This window comes from Balaenoptera borealis, assembly GCF_965194805.1.
Source record: "Balaenoptera borealis genome assembly, chromosome: 2".
NCBI lineage: Eukaryota > Metazoa > Chordata > Mammalia > Artiodactyla > Balaenopteridae > Balaenoptera > Balaenoptera borealis.
This window is the reverse complement of record NC_138867.1, coordinates 166,601,793-166,614,424: the sequence shown is the minus strand read 5'-3', so window position 1 is coordinate 166,614,424 and position 12,632 is coordinate 166,601,793. Positions and strand designations below refer to the sequence as shown.

At 35.4% G+C, this 12,632-nt stretch overlaps 1 protein-coding gene across 7 annotated transcripts in view; it reads left to right on the top strand.

Annotated features, from left to right (window-relative positions):
- Positions 1–12,632, top strand: part of CNOT6 (CCR4-NOT transcription complex subunit 6) — a 75,172-nt gene that overhangs the window by 45,694 nt on the left and 16,846 nt on the right. For 3 of the 7 annotated variants that reach the window (XM_082379337.1, XM_082379336.1, XM_082379332.1), the window contains 6 exons: positions 7,517–7,621; positions 7,704–7,772; positions 8,755–8,927; positions 9,730–9,884; positions 10,628–10,782; positions 11,706–11,936. In XM_082379337.1, the coding sequence (XP_082235463.1) occupies positions 7,517–7,621; positions 7,704–7,772; positions 8,755–8,927; positions 9,730–9,884; positions 10,628–10,782; positions 11,706–11,936 (888 nt within the window). The remainder of the gene's footprint in view (positions 1–7,516; positions 7,622–7,703; positions 7,773–8,754; positions 8,928–9,729; positions 9,885–10,627; positions 10,783–11,705; positions 11,937–12,632) is intronic. The other 4 variants (XM_082379338.1, XM_082379334.1, XM_082379335.1 and 1 more) reach the window with 3 other exon arrangements.

Below are 12,632 nucleotides of genomic sequence, written 5' to 3'. Positions count from 1 at the left end.
GATAGCATCAGTTTCCATAGGTAAAGGGCTCAGTCCTACAAGACTGCCCCTTTCCCCTTTCCTTCCAACTTCAGATGCCAGTCACAACCCAGGTTGTCATCTGTGCTTGTGTGTCTGACCAACCAGCTACAGATTGGAGGTTCCCATGACCCCCTCCTTGGGTTTGATTAACTTGCTAGAGTGACTCACAGAACTCAGATAACCCATTTACTCACTAGATTACCTGTTTATTGTGAAAGGATATAACTCAGGAATAGCCAAATTGGAGAAATGCATAGGCCAAGTTATGGGGAAAGGGCACAGAGCTTCCATGCCGTCTTCCAGGCACACCACTCTCCCTGAATCTCCACATGTTCACCAACCCAGAGGTCTCTGAGCCCCATCCTTTCAGGTTTTTATGGAGGCTTCATTACATAGGCATAATTGATTAGATCATTGGCCATTGATGGTGATTGGTTTAACCTCCAGCCTCTCTCCCTTTAGCAGGGTGGGACTGAAAGTTCCAACTCTCTAATCACATAGTGGGTTCTCTTGGCAACCAGCCCCGTCTTTCAGGTAAGGCCAAAAGTCACCTCATTAACATAACGAGGCATCTTTATCACTCTGATCACTTAGGAAATATCAGAGGTTTTAGGATATGTGTGCCAGGAACAGTGGATGAAAACCAAATATATATTTCTTAATATAAATCACAATACCACACAGGGTCTTTTATGTAGGAAAATTTTAATTTTGACGAAATCCAGTTTTTCAGTTTTTCCTTTTATGGCTCTTGCTTTTGATGTCAAGTCTAAGAACTCTTTGAAATAGCTCTAGATCCCAAAGATTTTCTCCAGTTTTTTGTACTAAAAGATTTATGATTTTGTTTTACATTTAAGTCTGTAATCCATTTTGAGTGAAAAGACGTGAGGATTAATTCAAGGTTTGTTTTTTGCTCGTGCATGTCCAGTTGCTCCAGCAAGATTTGTTGAAAAGTCTGTCCTCCACTGAATTGCTTTTGCACTGGACAATTGGACAAATCTGTGTGGATTCTCTGTTCTTTTCATTGATCTGTGTGTCTGTGTTTCTGCCAATATCACGTAGTTTTTGGAACTTGAAATAGGGTAATAATTCTTGAAATAGATACACTGATTCCTCCTCTATAGCCTACTTCTTCAGAATGGTTTTAGCTATTCTAATTCTTTGGCCTTTCCATATACATTTTAGAATAATCTTATCTATAGTTACAAAAAAATATTACTGGGGTTTTGATAACTTGTATGTCAAATTGGGGAGAACTGACGTCTTTAGTATGTAGAGTCTTCGAGTCAATGAACGTGTTATGTCTCTCCATCTATTTAGATTTTGATTTTTTTCATCACTGTTGTGTAGTTTTTGGTATAAAAGTCCTGTAAATGTTTTGTTAGATTTATACTTGATAATGTATTTTAAATTTTGCTGTCCATGTTTTCTTTCCCAGTATATAGAAATATAATGGATTTTTGTATTTTTATTTTGTATCCTTCTACTTTGTTGAACCCAATTCTAGTTCTAGGAGTTGGTTTTTCTATTTTTTGTAGATTTTTTGGTAATTAAAAAATTTTTTTCTATGTAGAAAATTGGTCACCTGCAAATAGGGAGAAGTTTATTTCTTTCCAATATGTATGTTTTTCTTTCCTTTTTCTTGCCTTATGGCACTGACCAGAACTTGCAGCACGGTGTTGAATAAGAGTTGTGAGAGCAGACATCCCCCCTTTTCCCTGATCTTAGAAAGTATTCTGTCTTCATTATTGAGTATAATGTTAGCATGGGTATTTTGTAGATGCCCTATCAATTTGAGGATTTTTCCTTCTATCCTTCTTTTTCTGAGAGTTTTAAATCATGAATGGGTATTTAATTTTGTCAAATGTTTGGTCTCCATCAGTTGATATGATGTGATATATAATTTTTCTTCTTTAGCCTGGTAATTAATTTTTGAATATTGAACCAGGCTTGCATTCCTGGAATAAAATCCGCTTGATCATGGTGTATAATTTGTTTATTGCTGATAAGTGTATGCTAATGTTTTAATGATTTTTGACTGTATTCATGAGAGATATTTGTCTGTAGTTTTGTTTTTTGTTTGTTTTATACTCACTTTGCCTGGTTTTGGTATCAAGGTGATATTAGCTTTATGAAATGAATTTGAAAGTGTTCCCTCATCTTCTGTTTTCCAGAAGAGATTCTGTAGAATTAGAGTTAATCCTTTTTTAAATGTTTAGTAGAATTTTTCAGTGCAGCAGTCTGGGTTGGAGATTTCTTTTCTGGTAGTTTTAAAATTATGAATTCATTTCCTTTACTAGGTGTAGTGCTATTAAATTATCTACTGGGTGAGTTGTGATGGTTGTGTTTTTCAGGGAAGTGGCCCATATCATCTGTGTTGTTAAATTTATGTATGTAGAGTTGTTTATAGTATTCCCTTATCCTTCTGATTTCTGTAGGGTCTGTAGTGATAGCCTTATCCCCCTTTCGTTGTTGATATTGGTAATTTTTGTCTCTCTTTTTCTTTATCAGTCTTGGTTAAAGGTTCGTCAGTTTTATTGATCTTTTCAAAGAAACAGCTTTAAAATATTTTTCCTCCATTTTTCTGTTTTCATTTTCACTGATTTCTGCTCTTTAGTATTTCTACGCTGCTTTTTCTTTGGGTTTGTTTTACTCTTTTTCTCTTGGTTCTTAGGGTAGAAGCTTAGATTATTGAATTGGGACTTTTTTCTTCTGATGTATGCATTTAGTGCTGTAACTCTCCCTCTTGGCCCTGCTTTAGCTGTGTCCAGCAACAAATTTTATTTTCACTAGCTCAGTGCATTTTGAAATTTCCCTTCAGACTTCCTCTTTGACCCATGGATCATTCAGAATTTTCCAAGTGTTTGCAGATTTTCCTGTTGTCTTTCAGTTATTGATTTTTAGTGTCATTCCATTGTGGTTGAAGAATACATTCTACATAATTTCAGTTCTTTTAAATTTGTGGACGTTTGGTTTTATGGCCCAGGATATGATCTGTCCTAGTATTTGTCCCTTGGCATTGGACAAGAGTTTTGTATTCTGCTGTTATTGTGTAGATGATGTATAAATAGCAATTAGAACCAATATATTTGTCTAGTATCTATTAGATTGATGGTATTGTGGACTTTTGTCCGGTTCTATCAATTTTTGAGAGAGGGGTGTTGACATCTTCAACTGTAATTGTAGAGTTCTCTATTGTCCTTTCAGTTCCATCAGTTTTTGGATGGAACTGTTTTTGCTTAAAATAGTTTGCAGTTTTGTTGTTTGATAGATACACATTTAGAATTGCTAATTCTTCTTGGAGGATTGGCCCTTTATCGTTATATAAGGCCACTCGCAGTGTAGTGATTTTCTCTGAAATCTACTTGATCTGATATTAATATAGTCACTCCTGCTTTCCTCTGACTAATGTTTGCATGATTTTTTTCCATCCTTTTCCTTTCAACCTGCTTATATTGTTATATTTGAAGTGAGTTTCTTGTTGATAGCATATAGTTGGGTCATGTTTTTAAATCCACTCTGCCAATTTTCTGTCTTTTAATTGGTTTATTTAGACCATTTACATTTACTATAATTATTGATTTATTGGGGCTTACATCTGCCACTTTATTTTTTGTTTTCTGTTTGTTCTCCTTTTGTTTTTCTGTTTTTTTTCTTGCTTTCCTATGGGTTACTTGAGCATCTTTTTACATTTCCATTTTAATTTGTCTGTGATGTGTTTGAATTATCTTTTTCAGTGGTTGCTCTAGGTATTTCAGTGTATAAACTTAATTTATCAGTCTTCTGGTGTTACTACTTTACCAGTTTGAGTGACGTATAAAAACCATAACTCTTTTTATGACCTTTTATTTGCCTGCTCCCCCAATTAGCTGCCAAACATGATTTAGAAAACTTAAGAGAAGGAAAGCCTATTATATTTGCCCCCCCCTTTATTAAACCATAATCTTTTTTCTTCCTTCCTGATATTCCAGGGTTCCTTCTATTATCATTTCCTTTCCATTTAGAGAACTTTCATTAATGGTTCTCTTAGGGGAGGGTCTGCTGGCAACAGAGTCTCTTAGTTCTCTGTCATCTGAAAGTGTCTTTGTTTCTCCTTCATTCCCAAAGGATATTTTCACTGGATATAGGATTCTGGGTTGACAGTTCTTTTCTTTCAGCACTTGAAAAATACCATGCCACTTTCTTCTGGTTTGTGATGAGAAATTTGTGGTTATTCATATTGTTTCTCCCCTACAGATAAGGTTGTTTTTCTCTGGCTGCCTTCAAGATTTTTTCCTTTGTCTTTAGTTTTCAGAAGTTTAATTATGATGTTGCTTGGTATAGATTCCTTTGGGTTTGTCCTGTTTGAATTTCTTGAATCTATAGGTTTAGGTTTCTTGCCAAATTGGGGGAGCTTTCACCATTTCTTTAGTACTTCTTCAGCCCTGTGCTCTTCTGCTTCTGTTGCTCTGAGGACATGAATGCTAAATTTTTTGTTGTAGTTCCACTGGTCCCTGAGGCTCTCTGTTCATTTATTTTTTTCAATCTGTTTCTGTTGTTCAGATTGCGTAATTCTAGTGTTATATCTTCCAGTTCACTGATTCTTTCCTCTGACCCTCCATTCTGCTGTTGAACCCATCCAACTGAGTTTTTTACTTCATTTATCCTATTTTACAGTTTTAATATTTCCATTTGGTTTTTTACATTTCATTTGTTTACCAAAACTTTCTTTTTGTTTACTGAGTCTTCTTGTTTTTTTGTCGTTTTATTTCAGGCATGTTTGTAATTTTTCATTGAAGCATTTTTATCATGCCTTCTCTGTTTTGCTCAGATCATTCTAATGTTTCTATCATCTCAGTGTTGGAATCTATTATCTTTTTCATTCAGTTTGAAATTTTCCTGGTTCTTGGTATGATTAGTGATTTTCATTTGAAGCTGGACATATTCACATTATGTTATAAGACTCTGGATCTTATTTAAACCTTTTTGCTGGCTTTCTCTAACACTGCTGTGGCAGGGAAAATGGAGAACACCATCTCCTTACTGCCAGGGGAGGCAGGAGTTAAGATTCCACTTAGCCTTTGTTGACACCTGAGGGTCAGCTGGGTGCAGGTGGCAGTTTTGGCTCCTTATGTGGTCTCCATAGTCACTGCATTGGGGTGACCTCATTACTGGTGGGAGATGGTAAAAGTCTTGACTCTCCTCAGCCTCCTCTGATGTCATCCCCAGAAAGGAGGCGGAAGAGCACCTCATTACTGCGGGTTGGGGTGGAAGTCCAGGCTTCCCTTCTTGGTCTCTGCTGACACCACAGGGCAGAGGAGGAGGTGCTTGTTACTGCCTGGAGGGGATAAAAGTCCCAGCTACCTTCTTGGCCTTCTCTGACGCTACCCTGCTAGGGGTGTTGGGGTACCTCCTTACTTCCTCATAAGGGTGGAAGTCTAAGCTCCCTGCTTGGTCTTTGCTGGCATGAGTAGAGAGGATGCCATGTATGTTTCTTTGGTGTTTAGCTGTAGTAGAGCTGTTACTATCTAAAAGTTTTGTTTTGTTAGGCTGCCCTTTCCTGGCCCTTTGGCTTTTGTTGGAATTTTTTTTTCTGTACCCATTGGTGTGTCTGTGTTGCTGGCTTCTTAGCTCTGTGTCTGGGATATATGAGACAAAGAGTAAACCCAAGGAATTCACCACTGTGTTGTTCCTCAGGTCCTGAGGTCTCTGAACATTCTGCCTTCTTACCGCATTTCAGAGTCTTACATTTCTTTACACATAATTAATGGGATTTTAGTTGTATTCAGCAGGAGAAATAGGGAAAAGTATGTTTACTTCATCTTTCCAGAAACGACTTCTCTCATTCACTTTTGTTCCTTAGTTCTGAGACTCAATATCATGTTTTAATTCCAGAATTGTATTGTACTTGTTAAGTTTACCCTATGTGTATTATTTTTCTAGGCAATGAAAAGTAGATTAATTTTAAATTTAAAGGAATTCCAAAGAACAAGCAGATGTTGGGGGAAATATACCATTTGGCTTCATGCATTTATTAGAGAGTCAAAAATAGATGTTTGGGTTTGGGGATCGTTTTTAATTTTATAGAAAGATCTTAGAAGGGAGGATCATCACATAGTTATAAGTACTCAGCAGTTACCTTTAAATACTTTTGCACTAGAAAGTAGTAAAAATACAGCAGTAATGTGGGTCTAGTTAGAATGGTATGCTTACCTGGTACTGAGAAGTTTTTTGGTTGACTTCATTTTCTCGAGATATCCTTAACAGGGTCCTGGTAACTTTCAGGTTATAGCTACCTGTCTCAAAGGATTGTGACTAAATGAAAATTTCAGGACTCTGGTAGCTGTAAAGAACTGTACACATATGGGGAATGATACTATTGTTACTTGTCTTCCTACAAATATATACTTTGCACTTATAGGAGCATGTTTTTACCTTTACAGTTCTTAAAATCCTAACTTAGGATTCTTCCCATCCGTGTAATCCAGCTTTTAATGAAGGATACTCCACTACCTCACAGGTCAGGGCATTTCATCTTAAATAATTCTAATGTTTAACAAACACTTCTATTCTGAGCTTGGTCCTCATTCTGCCTTTTGAGTCTACTCTTTCACAAGAGAAAAGGAAAAAAACGCTTTTTTCTCTGTGTGGTGATCATTCTTATATTCCATACCTTTTTTTTTTTTTTTTTTTTAATTTGGAATGGCTAAGATCTCTCATCATTTTACCTATCTTCCATCTATAGAATTTATTAGTCTTTCTTAAAATGGAGCATGGATAGGAACTTTGCTTTTGAAACAGTGTACTGTGCTGTTACTTGTACATAAGAAGTCCTTCTGAGAGAATTTGAGACTATTAACAATACATGTAAATCATTGCATTTGCTTTCATTTTTGGCACTTACGAAACAGTGATTGAATTTACTGTTGGATCACTGCCCTGGGGTTTTCCCCTTCATTAGTGGCTTAATCTTAAACCAAGTCTGTCCCATCCTGTTACTTTATTCATTAGAATTTTAAAAATTCTAAGTGCTAGACTGCATTTGTCATTAGGCTGTTTTCTTATTAACTTTGTAGCGTTCTTAAATTTTGATTCTGTGATTCATTATATTGGCTCTCACCTTTCCTTTGCCTAGTCCTTCTTCCACCTCTTCCCCAATCCAGTTTTACTCTCTTTTGATCATTATGAAAGTGTTGATGAGGCAGGGTCAGATGCAGAGCACTATTAGATATCTTCTATATTGACATCAGTCTATTAATAATCATTTTTTGGATACTTCTATAGAATGTGGTATGAATCATTTTTATTCTTCACATCAAAAGCTGAAAAAAATAATATTCTAGTTTGGTATGTTGAGTTAATATATAATTTTTTATATACAGTTATATATATGGTTAATATATATAGTTAATATACATTGTTATAGATGATCTGATAATTTTGGTATATTTTTCAGTTTTGAAATATTTTAGTATTTGTCTTGGTTTCATTTTACCTATTTAAAAAACATTTCCAGGAAATCCACTTACCCAGGATATATTGAACCTCTATCTGGAACCAGATGGAACAAGAAGGCTACTGAACTATTTGCTTGATAATTTGGCAGGTACTGCAAAAAGAAGTAAGTGGTCATTTGATTAAACCATTTTTTTTAGAAAGACATGTAAGAATATTGTTTAATTTTGTGTTTTATATTCAACTAGTTTCAACAGAACAACCACCTCCAAGATCTTGGATTATGTTACAAGAACCAGACAGAACACGGCCAACTGGTTGGTAGCCTAATTTTTTAAATCTTATTTTTACTTTTTCTTTGTAAACCTAATAGTATTGTTGGTATGCTTTAGATTTTGGGCAGTGTTACAGTAGAATGCTTAAGGTTGATTTGGTTTGGGAGATAATAACGAAGACTTGTTTACCTGGTCTCTATACTATGGTACGGAAAGTTTGGTATAAAGCAGTACTTCTCAACCAGAGGCAATTTTATCCCCCCAAAGACATTTGGCAATGCCTGGAGATATTTTCTGATTGTTAACAACTGGTAGAAGTGCTCTTGGCATCTTGTGGCTAGAGATCAGAGGTGCTGCTGTTGAGGAACTCTGCTCTAAAGTATTGATCAAATTCAGTTATAATAAATACACCAAAATCTTTCTATACTGTAAGTTTCCAAACTGTACTGTGTTCCAGATGTATTTGATAATACAAAAGTTTAAGATAGCCAAAACACCTACTTGAAAGAGAAATCGAACTAATGACCTCTAATCTCCTTTTAAAATTCTATGAAAATAGTTTGAGCACTTCTGTGATGTGTGCAACAGGATTTGGTCTATAATACCCCTTTTCTTTCATGTGAATTAATAGTAGTTGCTCTGTAGAAGAAAAGTAGAGATGCCTGTTAAGAAAACTACCTGTCAGATTTCCACATTCTACATTAACAATTGTTGAAGTGGTGGAGGGAACATAGAAATGAGGAGCCCTGGTCTTAGAGGCTGAAGGACTTAAGATCGTATTCTGTTAGTTTTTGAACCTTCTGTGTGTACCTCTGTAGCAGGAGACACATTATTTATTTATATTATAATTTGTTCACATACCTGTCCTTCATTTATTTTCTAACATTACTTATGCCATGTCTGGCATATAGTAGCTTTTCAGTGAATATATATTGAATGAATAAAGTCAAACTTAGCATTTAAGTGAAAACTATTGAAATTAATTATGTTTTTTTTTTTCTGCCACGTGTGTGAATAAGTAAAGTTATCTTTCCTACAGCCTTGTTTTCTGTCATGTGCTATAATGTTCTTTGTGATAAATATGCGACCCGGCAGTTATATGGCTACTGTCCATCATGGGCACTAAATTGGGACTACAGGAAAAAGGCCATTATTCAAGAAATCTTGAGTTGCAATGCTGATGTCATAAGTCTTCAGGTGAGTCATCAGAAGAGCACTTGTTTAAATTGCAGAAATGCCCCAACATTGATCAAGCAAGGAACAGCTTGGGAACGCATTACACTGACACATTTGAAGTCCTAGCTTTAGCAGTTCTTAAAATATGGACTTTTTCTGTATTTAGTGAATTCTGGGAGCATTCACTGCCTGCTGTGCTTTGTAGCAGTGTGCTGCCAAATTAAGCAAATGGGTTAAGCTGGGTTTTAAGTGTTTGCTATGACAGCTAAATGTTTACTTTTTCCTCCCTGATGCCCCTGTACACTATTTTTTAATTGGGTGGCAATGTTACTGAAATTGTGGCACTATCAAGGTATAATTTTGCTTTACTACCAGTGGTAATTGAATAGTTAGGTCAAAGTGGAAAGGGCATTGAACCTGGTGCACAGTAACTGGGTTCTCAGTCCAACTCTCATAATAACTTAGATGACCTTGGGCAAGTCACTCTCCTTGTGGCATGAAATTTGATCTGTGGAGTTCCTGTTACCTCTCTGATTTTTGTTCTATGCCAATTCTAAAATATAAGGAAATATATATGTACAGGGGTGTATGTCTTTCTATTCTTTACTCCTAAACAAAGAATTGACCTTATCAACTGGTACCTGTAAAATGACAAGTAGGTGTTCTGATTGGTTTCAGGTAAATTACATCAAAAAAATGTAATTCTTCATTCTGCAGATCAGTCCTTTGAAATTATTTTAAGCTCTCAAACTGTACATATAAAGGTAATGCATAGGACTGATTTTTGTCTTATGAAATAACTCTGCTATTTACAATTTTTCAGGAGGTTGAAACAGAACAGTATTACAGTTTTTTTCTGGTAGAACTGAAAGAACGTGGCTATAATGGATTCTTTAGTCCTAAATCTAGAGCTAGGACAATGTCAGAACAAGAAAGAAAACATGTTGATGGCTGTGCAATATTCTTTAAGACAGAAAAGTAAGTCGTCTTCTTTCTTTCTTTCTTTTCTTTTTTTTGGCTGAGCCACATGGCATGCAGGATCTTAGTTCCCAGACCAGGCATCGAACCTTGCCTCCTGCAGTGGAAGTGCAGAATCCTAACTACTGGACCGCCAGGGAATTCCCAGTCATCTTATTTCTTAAAAAGAAAACTTTCTCTGTTTGCAGGGTGGGGGCCAAGGGAATGGAAATTAGTTGGCAAGTAAGAGAATGAGGCGTTACATTATTACTCAAGAAAACAGTACTGTTGACTTAGAGGGTTTTGTTTTGATTCATCAGAAATAGTGTTTTGGAGGACATGTTGAAAGTGCTGCTGTTTCTTTAGGTGTTTGCTAGGGTTTAACTCCAACTGTTACTTGAAACACCTTGTAATTGCATTCCCTCTGGGATGGTGGAGAGATTCTTAAGCCTGTACTTAGGAAGAGAATTATTTTAAAATTGTAAGATGGAATTTTCCAATGTGAAACCTAAACAGAAGATGACTACATTATCTTAAGTTGTAAAAGTTTATCAAAATGTTATTTGTATCCGTAACAGACTGAGAACAACTTAAATGGACATGGGAAGCTTGGTGTTAAGTGTGGAGGATTTTCCATAATGTAATTTACATGCCATCATATCTGTTAAGGAAGTTTGGGAAGATTGCATTTTCCACAAAGCTAATGTCTTGGTATTCTCAATTTTATATTTATGTGTGTGTTTTTATTTTTGTTTTTGTTTTAGATTTACTTTGGTTCAGAAACACACTGTTGAATTTAATCAGCTAGCAATGGCAAATTCAGAAGGGTCTGAAGCTATGCTGAACAGAGTCATGACAAAAGATAACATTGGAGTTGCTGTACTGCTAGAACTTCGAAAAGAATTGATTGAAATGTCATGTGAGTGACCTTTCCACTTCCTATGAAATTGACCTCCAAAATTTAATAGAAAACAGAAAATTTGTTACATATTAATAGTCTTGTCTAACACCTGAAGAAACTCAGAATTTAAATCTTAGATTCTAAAACCTTATATCCATTTATCTTTACCACAAAGCTCAAGATGAGGAAGCATTGCCCAGAAAAGTATTTCAAATCTTAAAAGGGGTAAAGCCAAAGGAAAAAAACAGCTTTCTTTTCTCCTCAAGAATTTTTCACATAAAATGCTGAAGTAAATATTAGTTAAAATGACTGCTCAGAGAGAAGAACTCCATACACTTATATAATTTCTTGGCAACAAGAATATTCTGTATGCTGACTTCTTCTCTTCCTGACCTTTTAGTCATTATTTTAAAGGTCTTGAGTTTTGGAGAAATGGACCACTTATTTCAAATTAAATGTATATTTAGAGTGACCATCATGCTAAGAACTGAAAACTTCTGTCACTTGAGGAACAGCTGGAAATGGGGATATTTAATCTGAGGGATAGAAAAGATGAAAGATGGAACTTAGTGACTATCTTAAATATATCTTAAGAAAAAGGGTGTCAATTTAATTTTATGATGCTCAATTTAGGACATCTAGAAGACCAGAAGTTTTAAGGAGATGGAACTATTTAAAAATCAAGCTGTCCCAAATAGAATGGGCTGTCTCTGTTCAAGTAGTGAATACCCTATGCTGGAAGTACTCAACCGAGAGGTTAGATGTCTATTTCTCAGGTTTGTTGTAGGGTAGATCAGTCATCAGGTGGGAGATTGTTAACTAAATTTTAGCCTTCTTTATTATTCCCAAGATTCTGAGATATTACTTGCTTTCAGACCCTGTGAGCATATATGGGGTTATGGACAGGTTTTGTTTGTTTGTTTTCTTTTTATCTAATATAGCTGGAAAGCCACATCTTGGAACAGAAAAACAACTTATTCTCGTGGCTAATGCTCATATGCACTGGGACCCTGAATACTCTGATGTGAAGTTGGTTCAAACAATGATGTTCCTCTCAGAAGTGAAGAACATCATTGATAAAGCCTCGAGAAGCCTCCAGTCCAGTGCATTGGGAGAATTTGGAACTATTCCACTGGTGTTGTGTGCAGATCTTAATTCTTTGCCGGACTCTGGTAAAAACAAAACAAAACAATTCTATTTTATATAGAATACTTACTGACTTAAAATGTTTTTGTAATGTGTTGTTTCTGATAATTACAAATTTAGTCAAAATGAAAATTCAATTTATAGTGGCAGCTATGAATCAGGTTAAAAAAAATGTGTTGTGGAGTAGGGGAACCATTTTGAAAATGAAATGGTATTATGAAAAACCTCAGGAGGAAGGATGTTAATCATCTTCAGTAAACATGTAGGTGATAACTTGAAGTAACTTATTAAAGAACATATAATTGTATTTCATTATCCCCAGGTTATATGTAATGCACACTCTGAAAAGGTTATTAAGACAGACTCTTTGGGATTCCAGCATGTGGTAATAAAATCCAGTTTAAATTTGACCATATATTAAAGGATCTCCAGTTTTGGTGGGCTTGATTAGAAAAATACACCTTAGGTGGAAATTGAGAGTTTTTTATTTACACAGATCAGGCAAGTGATTTTAACAAAAAAAGATCAAGAATCTTGATTTTTAATCACAAAGTAGAAGATTACAGAAAGCCTTATTCTTAAATACTTTTCCATAGATAGTACAGTGAGTAAAAACCATAGTCCTTGTAATATCAAACTGAGTATTTCTTTTTGTCTTTTAGCTCCTTGTTTATACTTTCTCACATGCGTAAGAATACTTTTCCTTGGACTTACATGCATGC